The 26367-nt window shown below is 39.0% G+C and overlaps 1 protein-coding gene across 3 annotated transcripts in view; it reads right to left on the bottom strand.

The window, feature by feature from the left end:
* MYO3B (myosin IIIB) overlaps positions 1 to 22559 on the bottom strand; it is a 206688-nt gene extending 184129 nt beyond the window's left edge. For all 3 annotated transcript variants that reach the window (XM_054830464.1, XM_054830465.1, XM_054830466.1), the window contains exons 1-3: positions 22432 to 22559; positions 18920 to 18985; positions 18671 to 18710 (exon numbers count right to left, since the gene is read on the bottom strand). In XM_054830464.1, coding sequence (XP_054686439.1) covers positions 18671 to 18710; positions 18920 to 18926 — 47 coding nt within the window. In that variant the 5' untranslated portion in view covers positions 18927 to 18985; positions 22432 to 22559. The remainder of the gene's footprint in view (positions 1 to 18670; positions 18711 to 18919; positions 18986 to 22431) is intronic.
* Positions 22560 to 26367: the final 3808 nt, after the last annotated feature.

The following is a 26367-nucleotide window of genomic DNA, read 5'->3' as shown; positions in this document are numbered from 1 at the left end:
CACTAAAGATAGTGCTAAATAATATATCAAATTGCTTTTATCTCCTGACCAAAACAGCAAAGAAAAGAAGCAAAAATAAGAAGAGAAGGCAGAAAAAAAAAAAAAAGCTAGAATCAATGTCATTTATCTGTTGTGGGTCAATAATGTAAGATATTAGGGTGGTTTCTCACTACTTGCATCCAATACAGCATGCCACAAATAAAGAATGGTATTCTGAACACATACAGTTAGCACCTCAACAGAGAAGCAGGTCAGGTGAAAGACTTCTCTGAAATCAGTGAACAGACTGTACTACATGCAGTGAAGACAGCAGCCACAGACACGTAGCTCCTGATAAGCCAACCCTAAGAGCAAGGTTTGCTTGCAGGTTGGGGGGTGGTGGTGAATACAAACATAAATTAGAACAGTTGGATCTCAGATTAAAAAAAAAAAACAACATATTGAACATGCGTGATTTTAATGCTTTAGGAGAAATGCTACAGACATTCACGTGCAAAGAAACAGAGAATAACAGACTGCAAACAGCTTTGATGCAACCTTACACAAAAAAAAAAAAAAAAAAGAGAAAAATAAGAAAGTGACTGATATTTATTTCACTGTCACTGTAACAACCACCCTACCACACAGATTGTCCAGAAAATGATGCATGGCACTCTTTGTACCGATGTCATATTTATTACAATGCATCCCTGCAAGCAGCTGTTGTGGATAAATATGTTTTTCCTTAAAACAAAACACAACACTGTAGTGTCATTGCCTGCTTTTGCTCTGATTAATAAGTAACCATTAAAATGATATCTCCAAATTTTCAAAATACATTAACATTTCTTTATACCAGAAGACAATGTTGACAAAATAAAACCTAATGCAAAATTGTTACAGATGGAGTCCTCATGGAGGATTGAAGACAAATTTTAGTGAGTGAGCACTTCTATGCATTGTGATAACAAGGCAGCATTTAGAGGTAGCATGTTTATGCATTACATGGAATCAGATTTGCAAATATTTACCATAAATGTCATCTACTTAAACTAAAAGAGCTTCTTCTTGAACTCAAGCAATACATATCTAAATGAGTCTGCCATCAGTGAAAGTGCCCATTGCACACAACATAGTAACCCTTATGACATTCCTGATAGATGTGAATGTTTTACAGTACAAAAAAGCAAAAGAACACTATCTGCTATTATCTTCATTATTGTAAAATCTGTATTTTTTTTAAATACAAAATGTGAACACTGAAGGAAAAAGCTGAAGTTGTGAAGTGAATTTGTGCTTTTCTTCTTCTATTTCCTGATTTACTGAGCTTCAGAAAATAAAATGACCTTGTTTTAACAAAGGCTGCCATTTACTTTTTATTTCTACAGCGAAAAGTTATATATGAATGCAATCACTTTTACAACAACCCCATATCCAGAAGATCTTAACATTAAAAAGTTGAAGTTGAAATTTCTTTAGGAAGAACTTTCTTTCTCCTTTCACTCCCCCCACATCAGGCCTCACACCTCTCTGGGCTTTGAAATAATGCAGAGAGTGGCTTCTAGCTGTGAAAAACTTAGCAACACCCTCCCCAGAGGTAGCCTCAACCTATTAGAGACCTACTGATTACAAGTATTTCATGATTTCTGCCACCAGCTGGAGAAAACTTCTCAGTGGTTAAATCTGTTCCATGCAGTCAAGCAAAATAGCCCACACCAGATGCTGAAAAAAATTACACTTTGGCAACTAACTCTACTGGATGGGGAACATCTTACACAAAGCTATTTGGGGCTGTGCACACTTAAGCTATTCGAGGAATGACTACATGTAACCAACAAGCCTGTAGCACTCTACCAAATCCTGTTTTGCATACTTGGGAAGAGACAGAATGCAAAGCAAAAGAACAACTCAATGGAATCTACTCAAACTGCTTTCAGGCTGAAATAGGGGCAAATAACATGATTTTTTTTTTTTTTTTTAAAGCAGAGATAATGCACTAACATAAAATAAATCTTGTAAAAGCTCACCAACCAAGACAAAGAATAGGGTGAGACAAAAAATTATTAATAGCCTTCAGCCATTGACAGGGTTTCTTTCATTTATCCATGAAAAGAAACATTCTCCATCAATAATGTAGATTTCATGGGTTTCTTCATAACACCTGGACTTTTCTATTTTGAAAACCTTTAGTAGTCAGAACAAATTAAGTCAGACCAGACATGACAGACTAACTTAGATGGCAGTCAGGAAAATGTGCAAATAGCATTTACCTGCATTAAAAGAAAATATTTCTCTAAGATTGACATTAGAATCAATGATTGCATATTATCACCCCTTAATATTATTCCTAAGACAAACACACTACAAATATTGTTTGATATAAAAGATAACATAAAAGAAATGTGGGTTACGGACAGTGCACAAGTAATTTTTCCCCCCTGTGAACTACAGTTTTCCAATCGTATTCAATGGCTCTAAACATCCCCAAAACAGCCATCTGGAAAATTATGTGGTGTCCTGGAAGTTCCACTGTGATCTTCACCTAGGTTGTGAAAAGAAAACAAAAACCCCAAACCCTATATAGAATAACTATATGCAGATTTTTTTAATTATATAACTACTTCTAGAATAAAATGAACAACTTTTTCTTACAAATTTATTATCACAGCTATCTTTCTCAGAAATTATAGGGATAAGAGGGACTCATAAGCAAGAAAAACAGTGCCAGAAATAGCTTTACAATTACTGTTCTATTTTCAGTACTGCCTTACTCAACTTCTACACAACCGTGATTTGCCTATTGCCTTCCAACATGCACCCTTTCTATCTAGCTCACAGTAAAATGGGACATCTGTAGGGGTTTTGAAATTAGTAAGAGCCTCACTTCAGCCTGGTCCTTTCTAGCAGTCATGGTATACATTACTAGACAGTTTTGAATTCTAATATAGCTGGTAGGGACATAATAGCAATACCAGTCAATAGCAGTGAAACAAAACTGAACATACTGTTTCCATATGAACAATTCATGCACAGGGCTAATTTTTTCAATGTTCTATTTGTCTAACCCCTCTTGTCTCTCTTGTGAAACAGCTGGCTCATACTCTTCTGGCATCTACGCATACTGTGGAAGAACAAGAATGTCATATTCAAAATGAAGGTATTTCACTATTTGTTGGGAGCTCAATATTGCTTCCATACTAAATGAATAACTCCTGGACAGAAGAATTCAGAAGGCAAAGTTAACATTATCATCTATGGCTTCACCCAACCATGACAGCCCCTATTCTGCTGGCTAGCAATGGTCACACCCAGCCAGCTACCTAAGAAGTAACTGTTAGAGGAATTAATGAACCACTGAAAGGCACAAGAAAATCAATAGTCAGAACAGCTTCCTCTGCTAGTCTCCTCCTGCTGTTGCTCACTGGCTAGGTTAAAACAAAGAGGATGTCAATATCTTGAAATGAAGCATACAAAAGAATCCATCAACACACCATTCTATAACTGTTCTCAGTTGGTCTCAGAAAAAGAGACTGCAGAATGTGATGTGCATAGTTTGTTGGGAGATAAAGGTCAGTGATGGAAGAAGATGAAGGAGAAGGATAAAAGTATGTTCAAAAGCTGTTATTGATGCTATACAACTTACAAACAAAAAGAACCATACTTTAACTGATTGCGTTGTTTCACTAGGCCAACATAAGGGAAAAATAAGACAATCAGGAATAGAACCGCTATTATTTATAGATGAAAGGTAGATCCCTGAAAACACTCCTGCTAAATTCAGTTCACAGAACAAGTGTCTGGTTGAATATACAAACCATGAAACTGAAAATGTGGGTGTTCAAAATGGAGACGGAGAGGATATAACTAGGAAACATGTTCTCCCTTTCTATGTACTCAAACTTTTTAAACTTTTAACTAATTGTGCTTACATACACTCTCTTTCTCTACATTAAGTCCTTTAAATTCAGGAAGAAAGTATCTTCGTTACTTTCTTTCCTTCTGCTTCCTTTATATGGATGAACTACGTAATCTAAGCTTTTAGACTTGTAGTATCAGCCACAGGGCCAGAATAGAGTGATAACCAGTGGCAACGGATAGAGTTTGGATGCTAGTTCTGAGGAAAGCACAAGTGTTTGCTCTCTTATCTATGCTTTCAGTTCATCACAGCATTAAACACAACCCCATTCCTAGGATCAACCATAATAAACTGCCCACAAAACAGCTACTGACATCATGGCAGAGAATCTAAATGTCACCACCTTCTCTAGAAATAAAGAAAAAAACCAACTTGACTTTTGAACACTTTAGTCAAATGGTGAAAATTTCATACCACCACTCCTAAACCAGTTCTGAACCACAAGCATTTGTAAGATTATAATCTTAATTATTACTATCCTGGAAAATGCATGCTAGGAAAGATGTATGTGCCCAGTCCAAACAATGCAGTTGCATGTTTTCATTTAGATTCATTACATCATAATCTGTTGCATTACAAATTTTTATAAGTAAACTCTTATTGCACCCTTATATTTATGAGTAAATCATTAACCTTTGTCCAATAATGATTGATCATTTCTGTATTGTTCATATAAATCAAACAGAAGACCACTCTAGGTAGCTGTGTGTTTAAGAAAACTTACAAAGTAAAGTGGAACCAGCAGAGAAAATTGTATTCAGTGTCAAAAGACTGCATGCTTTGCTGAGATTCAAATTATTGCAAAAAATCACTTCCTGCACATGGTAAACTAAATATTTTTGCAAAGTTGTCTTATTCTGTGAGGTAAAGTGTACTTTGCTACTAACACAGAAATCAATAGAAACTTAGAGTGAAGTTTTGAGTACCACTGAAAATTAAACCCCTGATCACTCATGAGGAGCTACCATAAATTTCATTTGTTTGACCACAAATTAATCAGTTCCATATCTACAACTCCAAGGACCAAATGTTGAATAAAATTATGTACTTAGTTACCATGATATAGTTCGTCATTATTACATTATAAATGTAACAATGAAAACCAGAAAGACCCAAAGAATTTTAAGCAGAAATTATTATCCAAGATCAGATCCAAATATCTGAAAACCAGTTAAGATCAACAACTCAAACAGGAAGTTCTGATCAGTGGCATTTCTATTGCAAAAATGCTATTTATATTAGCCGTCTAAATAGAATTCCAACAAGCAAAATACATTAAAGCAGTTACAAATGACTAACAGCTAACACATCAGTTTTACCTCAGGCTGGGAACTCAGCACTAAAATGAAGTTTATAATCCCATGAGCCCATTCAGTTACAAACTGCAGGTGGCAAATCAAATGACTATGAGCTACAGTCCCCATGTGTGAAAAATCAATACCTGAGGTTTTCTCCACCTCCTTTGGCAGCAATTTAACAGGGCAAACAAAATGCATGTGTTAGTGTTAAAATGGAAGGATGAAGGACTATAACAGCATTGATGACCCTTAGAGCAAACCCAGGCTTTTGACTGCAATCTAATCAGAATAGGATAAACCTTGGAAGAAAATAACTGCAAACTTACATTTGCATAGTGAGCTATTTGCTGAAACCAGCTTATCTTATATTGGATTTTTGTCCCACTAAGGATATCAGAATTCTTCAGGACTAAGATAGCTTCCTCACAGGAAGCGCTTGTATTGGCCAGTGCTGCACAGAACTGTGTGCTCTGCGTACTGGTGCTCGTGCCCATGCCCAGTATTAGATAGACAATGCAGTGCATGTTAGCTTAAGATGCTGTCATGAAGGGTACAGATAAACTGGTTCAATCCTAGCAGCTTCGCTTCATTAATAATAGGGATCATTGTGACGCTAATTGATCCTGAGCCTGATCTATTTATCAAGTCTTTTACATGCAAGAGCTAAAGAATTAAAGCCACTTAGTCATTCACAGAGAGTGAGCAACAACTGCTTAGTTTTTTGAAGGGATCTTCCTATTGTTTTGCAATATACCTTAATTGTATCATGTAATCATTCATAATTCATCACTACAGTTACCCAGTATTGCTTTTACAGTGGTTTTATTCTAATGAGGATTTTTAATAAGAACACTCTCCTTTATCCATAAGAAAAATAATAATAAACTGTTAACCATGATACAAAGAATATCTCTTAGTGCTGACAATGACTCTTGCTTAAGATGAAGTATTCTCATCAGTGAGCTAGTTGTTATGCATTACCAGCATGTGTGCAGTAGCCTAGCGTGACACCAATTTGCATAATTTCTCTTCTATAACAGGCTTCAAAAATAATAATAGGCATATGAGATAGAATCCATTAATTTTAAACTTCCTTCAGCAGCTATCTTCATGGAGCAGTTATCAAAAGAACCTTTAAAGAATTAAGTTTAATAAATTATAAATGTATTATTTGGGTTATGCTATCTGGGCCTATAACCATCTAAGTTGAGTTCAGTAACAAAGACCAAGGCAAATCCACAAACAATTGGCTTGACATCTTCCCAGCTGAAAAGACTGACAAAATGTGGCAGGACAATACCAACATCCCCTGCTGCTCGCAGTTAATTATCGAACTTGAAAATCAGTTAGGCATTTTGAGGTACAGATAGGTAAAAGAAAAGGACATATAGTGATAGACATAGAAGCTGCTCAGGGCCTTTATACCTGTATACATTATTTAATACTACCTTAATCTACAGAGAGGAACAAAAATAACTTTGTTTTTTGTGGATCTGAACCCAAAAAAAGATGTACCATTTGTTAATATTTAAGGCAAGCAGAAAGATTAATGTCTTAGTGAACTCTGATGGGAAGCTAATTTCGAGGGGGCGAGAAAAAAAGAGAAGACTGTTTTCCACAGTATAATACAATAACTTATGGACCTTTTCTTATCTTCATGACGTATGCATTTATATATTCTGACTTGCATAGCAAACAAGATTGCTGCAGTACTCTGATTCTCTCAGACATTCATCTGGTAAAAAGTCTGGCTTTGTAACTTCAAAGAGTAATTTAGACCTTGATACACTTTACATTATGATATATGGTCATCAATAAGAAAGACCTGATTTGTCTTTATTGCACAAGGCAAGATGCCTGAAAGTCTAGACAATTTACATATAAGCCTAATGTCCACTAACACAAAAACACATTACCAAAGTACTCAGTTATCCCATTGAGGGAAAAGGTGCAAGCAACCCACGAGAAACAACAAATGCCAATAGGGACACAAGCAAAAGTTCTCAGAGCTTGCTCCTGCCAGGTATTTCACACTTAGAAGCACTAATCGATTTCAATTCCTACTGATTCAGGGGATTTGAGGGAGATTAACACCTCCAAGAGCTGTGATCTTGAAGAGAAAATAACAACAACAAAAATAATCCATGAACTTTCAGAATAGAATTTAAAAACAGAATAAAGTAACAAACTGCCCTCTTTTCCCAGATTAACTCTTGGGCTGCTGCAGATGCTCCTGAGGAAAGTTGAGGGAATGCCTGAACTTAATTTGCAAAGAGAAAACATGACAGGTAAGGATGCTGTACCATGCACTGGGTACAGTAACTTTGACCTGGAATGACCAGCCTTTAGCAGTTCACTGAAAGGTGTGTCCTACAAAGGCAACCCCAGCTACATCTCTCTAAACATTCCAGCAATATTCTGTTGCAATAGCCCTCAAAAAAGTCTCATCAGCTGTCCCCAAGTAACACTGCAGGGGCAATCCCAGAAATTGCTATGTTTCTAAGTGTCTCTTGAGGCTCAGAGCACGTGTGTTTTGGCTTCTCTTGTTGTACACACGTCTTTGTGGACCAGCTCAGCTAGCCACAGAGGTATGCTGGCAGCTCGTTCTCCTGTGCCTTGAGACCCTCTTTCAAAGCTCCACAACATGGGTATTTTTAAAGGTATGTGTGAGGTCAAAGAATTATGTGCACAGACTTAACAGGGGTTCTGAAAACCCCTTTACTTTAGCTATTATAAGGAACATAAATCAACAGTCAAAACAGTAAACAACTTGTTTTAAGACTTCACTGTCTCAGCTTCCTGACATCTCAAACTCTTTCAGCTTCTAACTCAATATAACCAGGAGTCCTCAAACTCTTCTTTCAAGCTTGTGCCATTTACTCTGAAACAAAGTTGCTCTTCCTTTCTAAGTCATTCCTCCTGATCTCTGCAGCAAGCACCCTTTTTGTGGAGAGAGAGGCTGATTTTCCTTTTAAATGGCTGATAAGAAACCCTCTCCTCTAATCTTCCAGCCTTCCTTGTTAGGTGGTCTCTCTTCAAATCCACTATGTGACCAAAACCTCCCACTTTAGTCTAGCCTCCCAGTTTAAGTTTAGCTTGATAGGTGGCTTGTCACAAAGAGTATTCAATCCCTTATTTAATGCCATTCACTCATCAAAATTTAATTTTTCCTCTTTGTTAGCTTTTGGCAGGTGCAAAGTTTATTTCAACGAACATACAGAAGCAGAAGCACAACAGACAAGGCAAATACACCCCCTTTCAAAATGATGCTTGTAGTCTGATAGACTTATACACAGAAACTTCCCAATATCAAACAGAAATCATATATTATATATAGGTTCCCTAAATTGTCCCAACTGTCAATATATTTATGCACATTTCTGTACATAGACTCTCTCACATCACTACTATTTACACAACGGAAAGTTTGTTACCCAGCTTAGAACAGCAATGGTTGCACCAAAAAGATACTTACTTGAGGGTGTTCCAGCAAAAACACTATATTGTGCTGGCTTTTGGAAATTGCCATATCTGATTTATATCCTTGTGGTATCAATGGTTCAAAGGTAATTTTCTATAATGAATTATTTATTTCCTGTTGTAATCAGACATCTGAGATAGTCATAAATATTTATATGTCCAGTTAATTCACTAATGAAAACTGAACTAATTCTAAAAATGGGATGTTATCTCAGAGTCGTGCTGACCTAACACTCTGCTCAACCTTTACATTAGTGAAGGCAACCACCATATGGGAAGCAACTAACAGGAGCTGGAAGAAACCTGATCTTGAAAGCATGGTACAGGAATGGGCTAAGGTATCAGGACAGAAGAATTCTGTGCACATCTAGAAATATTATCTCACTTTTCTTTATCTCTAATTTCCCAGTTTGTAAAATTTGCGATAACGTCCTCTACCCTTAAACTCCTTTGCAGTCCTTGGGCTTCTCACTAGCATTCCAGAGAGATTTCCTCTTCAGCAATGGAAGTGCTTCTTAGGCACTGAATTAGTGGCTTGTGCAACTCCACTAGCCTTTACAGCCTCTAAGAAACGTTTTGGGCTGCTGGCAGCCTGAGAGTAGTTCACTACCATCTATGGATTGCAAGAGCCTATGGGCACAAATTCCTTGAAGTTAGCTGGCTGTATTGATATCATCCCTCACTCAAACCAGGTCAACGTAAACAGCTAATAAAAGGATTTATTTACTATATCCACAATATATAATGCAGTTTACCAAGGTTTATAAAATCACAAGAGAACGTAAATTAAAAGAAACAAGTCGACATCCATCTAGACTCAGATCAGCTTTGAAGGATCTTCTTACCTACTAAACTCACAGCTGTTATTCAGCTCATATCTCCCTCACAGAAGGGAATACTACTTCGGCAACCATTTTTGCTTTATAATGCAACCCCATCTCCAGGGCAATTCACCTTTGTCTGCTCCCCTAAAACACAAACTACTAGTCATTTATCTAAGAAAGGACTAATCTGTTCCTCCATCAAACTACTGCTTGCCACCTTCTGGAGTGGCTGATGGCTTTAAGCCTGATGTGAAGAGTCTCACCTGCCCCATAACACACTTAAGTGATTATTCACATTTGGCTCAACTTTTTACAATCTATTAGTCAAATGTGAAGCATAACATTAGCTGGAAAATGGTCAAACCTCAGAGACAAAGGCTGTCTATATGTTAACATTTAGATTTTTATATATTTGTTATGTTGTAAATTAACAACCGTACTTTAAGCAGACACATCAGTGGGATCAAGGCATGCGTCTCATTTGACTGAGTCTTTTAATAGAGGCTGCATGTGATAATAATGAATGTTGCTGGAGTTGGATACCGGTTTAGCATGCAATCCTATTTTTGAGGGATGCTGTAAGAAAGCATTTCCAAGGTAAGACTACAGATTCTTAGTCTAGTTCAGTCCAGAATACAGGAGAAACACTGCTCTCATGAGTCTGGAAGCAGAGGCACTACCGCAAACACTAGGAAATAACATTACAGACTGTGCTTTCCTCTCATCAGTACTGAGAAAGGTCAGCCAGAAAAGTACAGAGACTGGTGATTTTGAAACTGCAAATTCATATATCCTAGCTTCTAGGGGAAAAACAAAACAAAACAAAACAAAAAACCAACAAAAACCAAACATCTGACAGGGACAGGTTAGAGAAAGTCATGTTCTGCTGGACTTGTTCTCTGAACAATAACTCTCTCTTTCAAGGACCTCAGACCTATAATGATTTCAGAAATGATTCACTGGCCTCCTGAGCTCCAGAAACAAAAAAGGAGGAAAAAATGAAGAGTTGTAAACCACAGTTTGTTCTGTACCTTCGACTACAAGATGCTAGTGAAAAAGAACAACTTTCAGATGACAGTCAGATTCTGAAGCAGTTAATATATTTGCTAATTCAGATGTAGGAAGGAAAACCAAAAGGAATATGATGCTCCATCTAAAAATGAAATCCATTAGAGGTTTGGTTTTTTGCTATATGTACAAAGAAAACACTTAAAAATGTGGCTGTCAAAAGATTAAGAGACAGTCATGCTAGTTTACAAGTTAAATAAGTCCCTGATAAAAGATCTTCTCATGATCACTCAAAAGGAAACTATCGCAAAATCCAGACTTAATCCTTGACAAGGCAATTAGATTGTGTCAGCAACTGAAGTCATCCATGCCAGAATGAATGCTTATCTTGAGTGGGCTGTACTCTGACATAACAAAAGTGTTCAGGAATCCACGATATTAGGAGAAAACAGACCTGCAGCAGACAGGGATGCGAGCTCTGACTCAAACAAATTAAAAATATTATGAGGAAACAGACCTGCAGTAGACTGGCATGAACTCTGACTCAAACAAGATCAGCATGTAAAACTGCTTATCAGCCTCAACAACCAGCACAGAATAATGCCCAGCACATGCAAAGAGACATAAGCAGCACAACAGATTACATAATTTTGCAAAAGTTTGCGATGTCAGGGCATCTGCTTCTCTTGGGAGCTGCGTTTAACCTGAGGCCATCATGCTTGGTCCCTGCCCGAGCTATCCTACAGCCATGCCCCTGCCCGAGCACGTACCCCATTCATCCAGACCCTAACCTGTGGACTTGATCTCCTGGCCAGACCTTAAGTCTGCCTTGTTGCTACAGACTTGCCTGGCAAAAACTTGCACATTTTTCAAATCAAAGAGAAGCAAGACCTACAGATATTTGAGGGCTTATCAAGAGGCAAAACCAGTGAGATCCAACAGCCCTATTAACAGATGAACCAGATACATTTTGCTCATGGTCACAATTTTCACCTGTGTAAAGGAAGACAGATGAAAATACACATGCTACAGTATTGCCTAGTGATAACTGTTAGGGTTCATAGACTCTTAGACTTTAATGTCTGAAACATTAACTTTAATGTCTCAATCTTACACTAGATACTATTTATATAGAAAATGTATATTGAAATTCAGAGGAGTGTGGTGTGGAACTTGGAAGGCAGACAAACTCTTTGTCTTTTCTCTTTTTCTTTTTCTTTTCTTCCTTCACACAGAGGAAGCAAGCATTTGAGGCCATAAGGACATACTGTTCTTAATTAACTCAGTAATTATTAAGGCAACCAATATTTAATTACACAAAACCCCACACTGTAAAGCAGAACCCTATTTCAGGACCTGCTTTTAAAAAATCCTCTCTCCCAAAACCTATTTTCAAATTTAATTATTTTCTTCCTTCTATTAAATAAACAGGTCTTGCAAAATTCTGGCAATTTAGTATGTATTATTTAACAAAATTAGTCTTTGCCACAGATTATAAAATTATTCTGATTTGTAAGTGTCTGGAGTTCATGAAAGCATAAGACTAAGTTTGAACAGTAACAAAGTATTCTTCTGGCTGATGAAATATTCATAACCATTTGTCATCAAGACTTTAATAAGTAGGAATATAGCCTTTTCACTTTTGTTTAGTAAAGAACTGGCAAAGAGCTTTCCTTCATTTAATTTTGAATGTTAGAATAACATGCCTTCTGAAATACTCCTAATAATTTCCCTTTTCTGTGTAACACAGTACAGGAGATATTTAAAATTCACTCAGATGACTCCATGCTTCAGGTAGACAAATAAGGTTTATATATTTGCACAATCCAAAGTTTACAGAAGTTTTCATCATTGAAACTTCACACTAGTACTGTTTTCTGCATCTCTCCAGATGTACCATTGTTAAGACTCAGAAAAGTGAGATTAAATACAGAAAGCTACACCATCGCACCATCGGTCATCTTACAGCTATTAAAAACAGACTATAATAAATTTCTCATGATGGTAGTACAATGTTCATGACATTCCTTACAAGAAATAGTCCCAGAAGCAATTCTTGCCACTTCTTTTTACAAAGATATTGGTGTAACTCTGTGGCAGCTCTCCATGCACTTTTTACTGATACACAGACATAAGTATAACTGTATGTAGTTTTTCCATTAATTTTCTGACCCTTACTTAATTATTTGGTTTAGGACAAGCAGAGTATGTATCTGTAACTGACTGCATTCCGAGCAGAGAGCAAAAGCATGACAAAAAAGCTGAGTTCTTAGAAGAAAAGACAAAACTTGCTCTCCAACCCACTTCAAAAGTTGGAGACAGTAACCAACTGAATGATGAAAAGACAGCTGAAAGCTCCACGAATGGTATGTTACTGTAAGAGCTTGCTACTGGGCAGGGGGGTAGGGGGAAAGACAGCAATAAATCTGTTTCAGCAGAAAAGTATAGCAGATCTAGAAATACACTTGCATGCAGTGAATTCTTTCCCTCTGTGCCTCTGAGGGACTACAGTAATCAAAGCAAACACCTCCTTCAGAGCCCCACCCAGTAAAAAGTCATTTATTGAACCCTAGCAGTGCTGTGGTGCCGATTGCTGGGTCCCTCTCCAGCTGCTTCAGCAGGTCGCACTCTACTGCCAGCTTCCAGACTTTCAAACACCTCATTTGTGGCCCTCGTGTTGCTTTACTGTGCAGTGCTGATTGCTGGCTCTTGGTCCCAGGCGGTTACCAGTTTCACTTTGATTTAAGATTATGCTACCAGTTTCCTGCCTCATGTGCTTGTTATCAGAGCTTCTGTCATTGCTCCCTGAGGAGCTGTATGTAAGTCCTTCCTTCCCAAGTGGTTAATATTCCCTTTATTCTCTTTCAGTCAACTCATGGTAAAATGCAAACAAAGAGTTGAACAGAAATTCTGCTCAGAAATTCTGAGTTTGTACATGCGTTATCAGCAGTAAGTACAGGTTAATCAGATGTCAGAGCGAGCTGATACTGCCAATCAAAAGAGAAACTCAGATTAACTATATCCAGGGAACTATCTGAAAACTGGAACCTACCAGTATTTGGCAGCTACAGCCACCTCATGACTTCCCACTTCAAGAACACCTTGCCAGGAATCAGGAGGAATGACTGCAGCATGTGGAAGCAAATACGAGGAAACCTTGAGATAGCTGTACCAAGAACCATACCTTGAGGAAGTGGCAGCATTGCAGCCTTCTTGTCCACAGCGTAGCCCTGAAAGCTAAAATGCTGGTTTTCCCCATTTTGATTCTCATGGTGCTCAACAGTTTGCAAAAAACGTGTCCCTGGACACACAGACTTTTACACGTGGAACGATCACTCTAATTTATGAAGGGGGTAGTGGGGTGTGGACTCTTCACCACAACTGTTTAGAGCTGAAAGGTCATTATCTCATTTAACAAGTACTCTAAATTGCATTCTTAGCTGTTCCTTCCACATATTGCATCCCCAGTCTTTCAGCCTGTCACAAAGAGCACTTGCCTTCCAGCTCAGAGAGTGGATGAATTTTCTGTTCCAAGTGCCTTTTCACAGATTGGTCAAAAGAAGGTGTTCATTTCACAGCAGCCAGTTTACTGCTATAAGGGAGTGTGAAACCAGGCACGTTTTCTCAGCAGTGCTGAGAAGCTCTCAGCTGAGCAACCTTATGCCATCACAAATCACCATGCCACCACCTTTTGTCCAGCTATTAAACCAGCTAGTTTCTCTGCTTTACAACATATAAATTATTACAGTCAGTTGTGATAGTCCTTCACTCCTGAAATTGGAAAGAGGCCAAACTACCACTAGAGAAAAGCAACTTACCCTACTTACATGAGTCACTGACATACTCCTTTAGTTTATTGTTAGCTGACTTCTGCAGACCCTCCAAACCTTCTGCGAGCATATATATTGCTTCCATTCCCTGGACCCATGAAAGGAACACCAGCAAGGGAGCCACACTAACATCACCTTCCCATTTATTATCAGTTGCTAAACTCCAGTCACTGTCTTTGACCAACACTGTTACTTCCTATACATTTGATGACAATATATATGATTTTCAATATGGCAATCAGATGTTTCATAATCATTTTTCACTGAGACAGTGATCTTGCCACAAAATACAAGGCATCATAACAGATAGATTTTATAAGCAGATTCCCCACCTTTCAGTATATTCAAAATATTTGTTACAAAAGAATGTAAGACCCACAGCTGAAAAATATCCTTTCAATTAAAGGAGGATTTTTCATATAAACATAATTGCAAATGATTTTTTAACATTTTTCCAAGAATACAAAAGATAGGGGATTTTTAAATAATCTACTTTTTTGAAGATATACTCTTCTTACTTGAACAAATTTTTAATCACAGGAATTTTTTTGAATCATGTACCATATCTACCGTATTTATCTCATCTCATAATCTTTCCTGGCTTGCCCCTCAGAGCCATTAATTCAATGCTCCATCTGCTACAGTTGCTCATACTGCAGGTGACATTTATGTTAGGTTTGTTTCCTCAGAAGAAAATGTATTAGAAAAGGTAGTCTGACATGTCTTTATATCCACTTCACAGGCTACACACAAAGTATAAAGATCATCCATGTAACTATTGACAGAAACGATGAGAGAACAAGTGAAGACAACAAGATGTGCACCTGACATGCCTCTTCTTACAAGTGAGATGGAATTAATCACATCTATCGTTCAGGCCTCCAGTAAGTTTAAAATATAGTGTGAAAAACGTATCAGGAGACATGAAAATTGCCATCCCTCTCTACACTTTTTACTACTCCTCCTGCTTAATGCACTTACTCTAAGTTTATTCCCCACACATTCACGAAAACTGCTAGCAACAGCAATATTACATACCTTCGATATCAGAAATAGGGCTTTTAATATTTTCTTTCTTTTCCTTTCAGAACAAGTTTTATACCAATTCTCTAGGGCAAATGCAACCATGTAACAAATAGCTCAGTGACAGGTTGTTTGGACAGGCTACAAATATGACAGGATTGTGCCATGGATACTGGTTACATAGGTGGTATCTAGACTGCCTAGCTGACACATTTAGAGACCAGGAACTTGAAGGAGAACAGCTTCCACTCTCCCAATACCTCCAGGTTTTGCTGCCTGATCTCCAAGTTAATGTATTAAGAAGTATGCAATAACTGGGACAGGGAACTTTCCAATAATTTCTCCTTTTTCTAAATCAAAGGGCAACTGTACAGGAGAACAACTGTTAGAAAATGGTTTTTAAAACAAATGCCTTGATAAGATGACAGATCCTGCAAAATCTGGAGTGAGCTGCTGAGCATTTGATAGCAAACCACCTTCTACGAGCCAGAGTCCTGGTGTGTTCAGTGCACTGACACTCAGGTGTTCTTTACAGGGCAACCCTTTCTCTGGAAATCATTGCACCACACTAAGCTATTTCTCCATTTCAATTTTCTCTCTGTTTATGGAAATTCTTACTTTGTGTTAAAATTTACCGCCAATTAGATAATTTTGGATACATTTAATCGGGGGGGGGGGGGGAGGAGAGATCCTGAAGTAAGAAGTGTTTCTGAAACCTCTAGCCCTGCCTGTCTTTCAGGCTCAAATTAACTACAGTTCCCTTCTACCCTTCAGTTCCTGCTAGGCTAAATAACAGAGAAGAGAAGTAGGGAGACCACGGAAGAGACGAGAACTGGCAACAGTATTGGTCACCAGAGAATAGTAGAAAAAAGTATTCTTATAGTTGAACTATCATAAACCATTTCTCTCTTTCCCTGACATTTGCTCAATGCCTAAGATGAGGATAGAAGTAGCAGAGAACACTGAATCAGGAAACACTCCACCTGGCAGAGTTTAGTAAAATTCTGCTTGCACAGGGAAATATTTATCATACAATGGATGGGATTTTTCTCTTTCCAAGTAGTAGTCAAATGTAAAGACAAGATCCCCCTTGGGATCAGCATGACTCTTCTAGTTCTATGCCTACCCAGGAAATTAAAAAGAGCAGAGGTAGCACTCTTTCAAACAGTTTTAAGCAGTGCTTTCTATTGTTTCAGATTTCAATGCCAAGAAGAAAATTTTCCCTAAATCTTTTCCTTTATTATCCACAAAAAAAAAAGCCAGAGATGCCTCTACCTTCCTATACCTAAATAAGAGCCCAGTCTATTTTTGCACACAACACACCATTTGCATATGAATCTCAAATCTGTATTTAGCATCAGCCTTGCAGCTGGACTCAAGCAGGCCATGGTAAAACAAGTGCCCACCCCCTTTGCAGGATACTTCTCTCACTGCAGGATATTATAAAGCCTTTACCAAAGCATTTACAGTATGCTGCCTATTAGTGACACAGAGTCCTCCTAAAGAATTGTTCTCCAAAAAACTTCTACCTTCTGAAAGCCGTACGTAGAAAACAGCACACCTGGAACAAGGAGATGCAGGACTGCAGTTAGGAAGCTCTATTTGATATTTGCACACCTGGGTCCAAATGTAAGAAAGAGGAAAGGCTGGGAAAGCAGCAAAGATAGGGCTCAATTGCATACCTATATGTTCAGTACAGCCTCCATAGCAGAGCTGGAACACTGTCAGGGACAGAGTAGGAGGTTTACTTGGTACTACAGCCACCTGATACACTTGGGCCTTAGGGCAGCCTTACCAGAGTAGGCATCATTGCAACACTCCACGATCCTCCACCTAGTCCCCAAAACGTTTATATATTTGCAAGTCACAAAGCATTTTGGAGAGGAAACTGTGGCATATAGTACAGATCAGTGTTCATTCTCTAGATATACCTGTCTTGAAAAGACAGCTTTGTCAAGGACACAGGCATCTGCTGGCTAATAGGAGTCAAATCTTTTATACACATGGATAACTGCGTATCTCTGCAAAAATGTGCTAATCTAACTATATTTTGTCTTGCAAGAGTGAAGATCACCTTAGTGCGACAGTGCCAACTGTCTTGTCATTAGTTCCATTATCACAATAACTTAAAAAGAGCTACACTTGTTATTATACACATACCTAAGAACACCACGCAAGAACTTGTTTGTTTGTGCTTTTTTAAAGAGCTAACACTTAGATATGTAAATCCTTGGTTGGAAACTGTGTTACCTACAGCATTAATATTCTCAGTGAACTGATTTTTCTTTTTAAAATTTTTGATAATGAAATCCCTGGATTTCACTTCACAATAGGTTGACACTGATGAGGCCATGAATCCTGATGGGAAAGAGAGCTACCATTTTCTTTTTTTTGCCAAAGAACCCAAGCCGGAAAAAGTATACCATGAGTCAATTCTTCAGGCAGCAATTATAATGAAAGCAGTACAGGCTGCACTCTTCACAATCCATTCTTTCTTATAGTATCAAGGTTGTAAAAGCTTATTCCTCTTCTAATACTGTTGGCACTGCCCATCATCAAAACCATCAACACCACAAACTCATAATTCAAGATTAGCACCTTTGAAGGTATGGTATGATTTATAACAATCACTCTTTTGAAGGAGGCTAACAGGTAAGGCCTGTAGAAACTAAGCACTATATTTTCTTTCAGGGATGAGGCTGAAGAGTTCCCTAATAAATATAACTAAGAATTTTACCAGTCACGAAGATCTGTATTTCATCACGTCATGCACCACTCAGTTAAAAAGTCTCTCTCTAGCAAGTAGTTTCTGAACAGCAGTAGAAAGAGAAGTGGCTGAAGAAGCCCGCAATCACAAGGGCAGTTCTACCCTTAGGGAATGTTTGTGAGTGGAATTAACACTTCTAGTACAACCTGAGTCAAATACAGCTGTGCTGCTACAAATGTATGAAGCCCATGTTGAGAAGCAACAACAGTCAGTAACTGTTATTTTATATTACATGTTCTCAGTGAGTAACTTTCTTTTACACTGTTCTTGGTGTTATGATGAAATCAGGAGTCAGCTATTTTGCCTAGCTTGATGGCTTTAATTTCATTACTTGAGAAAGAAAAAAAGAAAAAGGTTAAGAAATACAGCTGCAAGCAGAGCAACACTTCACAGCTACTAGCTGATCATCTGTAATACAATTATGACATGTTAGCAGAATGCGACAAGAACTTATCTACTTTGTGGGAAGGGAGTCAGAACAACACAATACGTTTGTTTTTTCTCCCGGGTGCCCTAGAAGATTATGTTTAAAAATTCTTTCTTACCTAATCCAGTTTGCTTCAGGACTTGCTGTGTTCTCAGCTGCTGCAACAACAAACATAAAAAGCAAAAGCTTGACAGCCTTCAAGACACTTGAGATCTTTGGCATTTCTCCAGCTGTTTCAAAGTAACAGGCTATCCAAGCTAACAGTTGTTGACATACACAAACCCAACTGCATGCATTATAGTTCCATTCCAAAGCTGATTAACAATAAAAGAGAGTAAGGTGAAAAATTAAAGGTTGTATTCCTCACCTGACATAGCTCCTGTTGGCCATATGCTGGACTCAGCTAAAGGTACTGTCTCTCTGAGCAATAAACCTACAATAGGTAAAGGCTGAATTATTAACAAGAACATGAGGAGGTCTCAAAAGCACATGATGAATGAAACAGAAATTCAAAACTTACAATCTGATTTAGTTTGTAAAGGGAACTTAAGTTTCCTGAACTCTTGCTCAATTGATCTATTTCAAAGAGTAAATGGCATATGGAAAGAAGCAGGATGACGCTTTATTGCAATGCAGGGGAACGATGAACACAGCCCCTTAAACTGCCTTCATACCAGCCTGTTGCAAAGTAGAATTTGACTAAAATGGAAATAACCAGCTTTTATCATATGGCAGTTGTATACATTCCCATTGCACTGGTGACCCCTCTTCGGTCATTAACTGCTGACTTGCTTCCAACACTGTGTTTTGGCCTCCAGCTTTTTGTACTTAAGACCATAGATGTGCTCTTCAAGCAACTTAATTGCACTAATACAGTCTCTAAATTCATACAGTATTTCAGGTTTAAAATTGGGTCATCCAATTAACTTTGAATATGGCACAGCACAGCAGGAATGAAATCTATGGATTTCTGGGCAAAGGCTGGAACTTCTTTTACATAACTTTGTGTCTTTTGATTCTGCTGATAGCAATTAGAAAGTACCGACCAACATAAGAAACCTTGCCAGGATGAAAGGAAAAATTGACATCAATTTCTCCTCTCAAGAGAGAATTTTCTAGTTCCTCTGTATTCTGTTCTGCAGAATTCTTATTATGACTTGCAATGCCATGCAGCAGACACTAATCATTAGCATAGCATTCAGAAAATGACATTATCTATTCATACACTTTGCACTGCTCCACCTAAATGCTAGGTTCCTAATTCTAGGGGTGGGAGACACAGGACTCATGTTAAGTATTCAAATATGAATGTCCACATGGAAGTGGGATATTTAAACTGACATTCACAACAATGAGAAAACAGGACCAGCTGGGAGGGGGGCATCACTCAGGAAAAGGACATACCTGAAACTCTGTCTGCATAGTGCCTCTGTGAAACTGGGATGGAGAGCCTTAACTTGCTTACTCCACTTAAGTACCACCCCCTCACTTGGAATTCACCTTTCTTTCTTATACCTTGCTCTGAACTTCCTCCAGGTTTGAACCTCAGGCAGCCAAAAGTCAAGTGGTTGGCTCTCACATTTAGACACAAAGAAAGAGGGACAATTATTTCCTACCTTCTATGAATAAAACTCAGCTAAATACAAGGCAGGATGTGTACATTCATTAACAGAGGTGCTATCTGCTTTACAGAGTCGACCTTGCTATTGAATACATAATTTTCAGTCATTGCACACAACACGGGAATAATAATTCAACATAGATTAAATATAAACAGATCTTTTTTTCACCAAAATGCCCAGCTTAATCTACTGTTGAAGCTTTCAGCCATGAACACTGACCTCCTGGAAATTACATCCCTTTCAAGTGTTTCAGGTTGCTTACACAGAAATCTCTAGGGGTTAGTGGTGCAAGTTGGAGGGATAAATGACTCCCTACTGTTTCTGCTACAGTAATGGCATGACCAGGAGACTGAAGGAAATGGAATTTTCTTGTGAATCATGGAAACTGTGTGTAAGGTGAGAAAGGTCCATGCAAAGCCAAAAAAATATAGTGTCCATGCAGAATGTTAGACAAACAGCTGCCTCAATAGAGTGATAGCAGTAATTATGCCATCATCTCAGGTGGGCTGAACATATTCTCCAGTGTACTGAACATACCTCTCCACAGTCTATGTGCTACCATTAGCATGGGAAGAAGGAAAAGAAAATTGACTCCAGCTACTTTAATTGTCATCAACCACAATGCCATCAGGATAAGCAGGCAGAGATCTGTTTTCCACAGCCTTACACTTTCTTTTGATATTCTGACCAAGAAAGTAGTGGCTACAAGGGCAGAAGGAACAGTGAAAGATGCAAAAGGACATGTTCTAGCTTTAACTCTTCCCTTATTCTGAGATATTTGTATCTCATGCATGCTCTACTACTAAAAGCTTCTCCTTTTATTAATTCATATCATGCTATGTCAGGAGATGCATTAATTTTCCTGAATTATCATCTATTTCATAAGAAACATTGTAAAATTAACTCACTCCAGTGTTTTAAAATGTATAGTTCTGCAAATGTCTCCTTTTTCCACATACAATATTAGTACTCTCCCTCCACACAGCAGGGCACTGTCAGTGTCTCAGGAAGGAACAACTGGATGAGGGGTGGAGAAAAAGAGGACCAGCCAGCAAGAGGCTACTGAAATGCCTTGTTCCTTACAAAGCAGCAGCAAAGAACGAAAAATCTCATACTTCCTCCCCCCTCCTCATGTGCCATTACCACAGGCCAATTCTCAGCTGTGTTCAGCAGAGCTTCTGGCCTGCTATGCAGCATTCAGATGGGAAAGCTCAGCCTTACACTGTCATACATTTATCCCAGAGTAGTGGCATTCTAGCCACAGCCATCCAGCTTTCTGGCTTTGACACAAGGAAAGCATGTATGGCCTCACAATGCATTATTCAGAGAACTTCTCTTCCCCAGAGAGGGCAAAATTGCAGAAATTTTGCACAACTGAACAAGAGCAATTTCTCAAGTTATTCTTCAGGTTTCTGGTGTAGCACGTCAATCTCAAGGTCTTGCTTTGTTAATGCTGCATTAGGTCCATAGTGGGGTTTCGTTTTCCTGAAATACCACACAAATCAGTCATATCTCAACACTCCAGACAAACCACACTTTCTCCACTATTTATGCCACTTGTCTAACTCCCAAAACAAGAGCTGTACAAAGACATGAAAGATGCATGAAAAGCAGGACAAGCTAGGAGGGAATTAGCAGGAAACTAATTTCATGCATCAGATGGTTGCTTTCTTCCATTTCTGCCTGCAGAGCAGTCCCCTCACTTTCCACAAACAGCAGAACAGGTGCTTTCCTAAGCTGCACACTGTAATTCCTTGGGTGACCACCTTCATTGTGCACTCTTCTGTCCTTTAGATTCTCCTGCTGCAGCTCTTACCTTCTTCCTATCTCCCCTCCCCATTTTAGGAGCTATGTGGCTTTATCAAACAGCACAGTGATAATCCATCACAACAAACAAGTCCACATATTTGATTCCTCCTGTTAGCACTATGAGGAATGTGGCTCCATATTTTAGTCTGTAATGGAGGAGTCTTTACTAAAAATGCCCACTCTGAACTTCTGTCCTGGATGATTGCTGGATACATCGCAGCTTGCTTATTCTGCTGCAGTACAGCTCAGCTCAATCTCGTGAAAAAGAATTAAACAGCAACAACAACAAACGAAAAATTTCTGCTGAACGAAGCGCTGATTGTTCCTGCAGGTGTAGAGCATTCCCAGCTTCCCTGAAGCAACAAAGACAAAGGTGCCTTTCTGTTCTCTGGCTCCACATTACTGAAGTTCAGCTGTAGAATAGATTGGTGAAGAGTTTAGTGCTTACCTGGCCAGTTATGCTCAGGGTTTGTACAAGGCTTGTTTTTCCCCTTCTTCTTTTCTGTTGCTGATCCATAGGCTCTCCTCTCTTCTCACTTTCTCCTCTTGTATTTCCGTGGGTTAGATCACTAGAATTCACCTTTAGGGAAGTTTGTAAGAACTAATGAAAGAGACATTACAAATACACAATGTATCACGCTAAGTGTGTTCAGATGACAGCTTAAAACTAAGGCTAGGGAAAAAAATAATAAAAAAATCACGGACCAATTTTTAAAGCAGAACAAAAGCAAGTCAATACTGTAATTTTCAGTACTTCAAAACCTCTTCCTGAACACAAATGTTCTTTGATTACCCTCACAGCACTGCACAGTGTATCAACACTTTGCTCTTTATTCCCTTCTCCTCCACTTCCTCAGTGGCAGAAGGCTGGTAAAGACGGTAACTTCTGGTTTTGTGACACAGAATTTCTCTCTTCCTCAGACAAGCCTGCACTCAGGAGCCCCTTGTTAGTGAGCCTCTCAGGGCATTAACACAGCAAGAATCATTGTCTTTGTCCAATGAACTTTTTATTCTGAATGCATTTGGCAAAAACACTGCAAGACTGGTCCTGGCAGCTCTTAAAGCAAGTAAACAGCCACTGTGCTGCTCACTAAATCTCTCCTCCCTGTAGTTAGAAAGTCCAAAATACAGATACAATATTTGTTCTAATCAAGAATTTTGAGTTGTACTGGATAAATCACTTAGTCTGCACACACATCAACAGGGCAGCACATAATTCTGAAGAAGGAATCACACAGCAGCCCTCACTCTCCAATATGCACAAATGCATTGCTGCAGATAATGTTCCTACATGTTCCTAACCATGGAACACCATGGAGCATGATTTGCACTTAAACTGACCTTCCATTTTAAAAGGGTCTGAAACGGCTTTCAAAAATCTATATCCACCTTGCCTTCTAGCCAGAGTACCATAAGAAAATCTTAGCCCAGGAGAAAAATAGCTCTGCTTGGTTCAAATCACATTTTTATTTTTGCAATAAAATTTGGGTGAACTCTTCTATTTTTAATTTATGTGCTACAATATTAATAATTTACAGCAACTTGGATAAACACTAGAGGATTAAAGGCTATAGTGTTAGAAAAATAAATGCATTACAGTTTGAAGTTGCACATTAAGAACTGAGCAAGACTTCAATTTGGGGGTGCAAAAAGGGTCTAAAAAGGGATTCCATGTATTTTCAGAACACATTCCACAAGACTTCAGAGTAGGTTAAAATATAATCAATTCACTGCTTTTGCCAGAAAAACCTCAGTAACATCATCTGATTTGCTGATGCTGAACCAGTATTATTATATATCTTCATACTAACAGACATTTCTGAACAAGAATATAGTTTCCCACTTAATAAATTCAAAATACTTCAAAACAAAACATCGATCCTTGGTTTTCACAGTGCAATGAAACTGGAATTCTAGAGTGCAGATTTTGAAGGGGAGAATGAAGTGAAAAAAAATCCTTTAAATATGAAAATTAAAAAACATTTTGTATTTACACAGAACTGAATGCACTGCTTCAGAGAAATAACAAGAAAGATGTTTTAAGTTAGCCTCTTCTTCTTGATTTGTGCACAGTATTGTCCATGAATAATGGTACCTTTTCCCTTCGTTAATAAATACATACATGTACGTACCAGAAAGGGAAAAAAGGACACGTACATTTGCTTAAAGGAATTTATCAAGTATTATAGTATTTGCAATATATATTATGGTTCACTAGTAGCTTGCATAAGTACTATATGCTAGAGCCAGGTCTATTTTGGCATTCAGGGAACTTACAGAGACTTTTCTTCAGTTATTCATGGCTTTGTCCTGATGTGCCTGGATCCTGTGTCACGCGTACTTACTTCTTGCTTTCTAGTACCTTCTGCCATTTTTAATCATTTAACTATGGAGACTTTTTTCTGCTTGAGTATTGCTTACCTATAGATTTTGGAAAAAGAGGTACGGGTGGTCGTCACCCGCCGAGGCAGGGTACCCGCACAGCCTCAGCAGCACTACTTACGTGGCGCTGCACAAGCGGGCCCCAGGCAGCCCAGGACCCCCACCTCAGCGCAGCGAGCACCGCGGCTTGTCAGCGGGGCAGCGGGCACCCCTCTTCCTCCCCCTCCCCGCCGCAATCCCCGGGGCTGAGAGCAGACTTCTCAGGGGCTCAGGGAAAACACAAGTTCCCGGCGGCAGTGACGAGCCCTGCCAGCGCCGATTCCCTCAGAGAGGTGACAGCACCTGCCCGACTACCAAGCGTCAGCGGACTGCAAGGCAAATGGCGACCGCCATTTCGAAGCCCTTCTCCGCTAAGGCGCGACCTCCACCCCACACGACGGCGGGGCGGCTCCGCAGGGCCGGAGACCTGGCGGGAGCGGAGCCTCACCCCACCGGGGCAGGGCGAGACGGTGTGCTACGAGGCACAGCTGAGGAGACAGGGTAGCACACCCCCCCCTCCCCGTCCGGATCGTTCACTGAGGCGGCGGGAGCGCCCCGTGTTCTGCTGGAGACGGGGGCAGCGGTAAGCCCTGTCAGGCCGCGCTGCGCGGTCACCTCAGGGCGAGCACGGTCACGACCGGTCCCTGCGCAGCGCCGCGCCCGGCGGGAAAGGGCCGGGGCATCTCAGAAAAGGTCGGTTAAACACGTAAAAGTAAAATAACGTTCATTGAGCTTTTAAAGGAATACCTAGGAGCAAGAAATAAAATCAATGCGTATATATACATAATTAGTATTAAATAGCTTTCGTTGTGACTTACTAAATACCTCACTTGTCTCTGTGTGTGCAGTTCATTGTCCGCGACAGTGAATTGTGAGTGCTCCTCATATGTGCTCTGAGAAACGGGCCCTGATGAAGGAAATTTATTTTATAAAGCACTTCTCCTCCCTTTGGGAGTGAATGTGGAGGAATTCCCCCAGCTTTGAGCTTCTCCTTTTGTACCTGTTAGCCTTTATTTGAGCTCAGGTATAACCATTTTTCAGGTTGTTTCTGGTTGCCCAATGAGGAGAAATTCAGGTAGGTACTTCTCTCATGCACTTTATTTACAAAAAATCTCAGAGAAACAAGTGGGAGGCTGTTCCTTTGCTCAATATGCCAATGCTTTTTTCAAGTGAGCAGATCACAGAGGGCTCCTTCTCACTCAGCTTTCTGTAGCAATCTCTCTATAAGGATTTTGCTGGCTCATCATGACTAACTTCTTCCACAGAGTTTTTAATTGTATCTGTCTCATAGGATGAGACGTGCTGGGCCATAAGATAAGCAGACCTCTATTTTGGTAGTCAGAAACACGCCATTGGGCCCTTGTCAGCCTTGCTCGGGGGCTGTGTCTTGGGTGACAATTCCTATAATTCTAATTTAATCTGTTACACATAAAAAGCAACTTTATTCATCAGCTTCAGTGAGGTCTGACTCATTCCACAGCATCCAATACCACTTCAAATATGAAAACACTAGATCAGTTCTTGTCTGTATTTAACTAACAAGTAGTCTGTAAGTAATCTTCATAATAATAAAAAAATGTCAAGGAGGGCTTTATATCCATGTATCTTTTCATAATTATTTAAGATACAAACTTTAAAGACTGAGGAGCAACGGCATTTCTCCACAGAACTCTTCCAGCACCACCTTTATCCATTGCTGTGCCAGTTTTGTTTTAACAAGGTAGTAGTTTCTAACAGTCAATTGTCATTCTGGCCAAAGTACAGTATTTTTTTTTTTACCTTTCTGTTGACTAGTGAACTCTGTGTTTTATAATCCTATAGGCACACAGTTTGTCTAGCATCCACATTCTAGTAAATTACATCAAGATAATCCTTTATCAAAACTGAAAGTAACTGAAGCCAGACCTTGATTCACATGGTCAGTAGGAAATGTAAATCCTAAGCATTTTCTCTGAATTTAGCT

This window comes from Grus americana, chromosome 6 (assembly GCF_028858705.1).
Source record: "Grus americana isolate bGruAme1 chromosome 6, bGruAme1.mat, whole genome shotgun sequence".
Classification (NCBI taxonomy): domain Eukaryota; kingdom Metazoa; phylum Chordata; class Aves; order Gruiformes; family Gruidae; genus Grus; species Grus americana.
The sequence above is the reverse complement of the archived record's forward strand: the minus strand, read 5'-3'. Positions and strand labels throughout refer to the sequence as shown.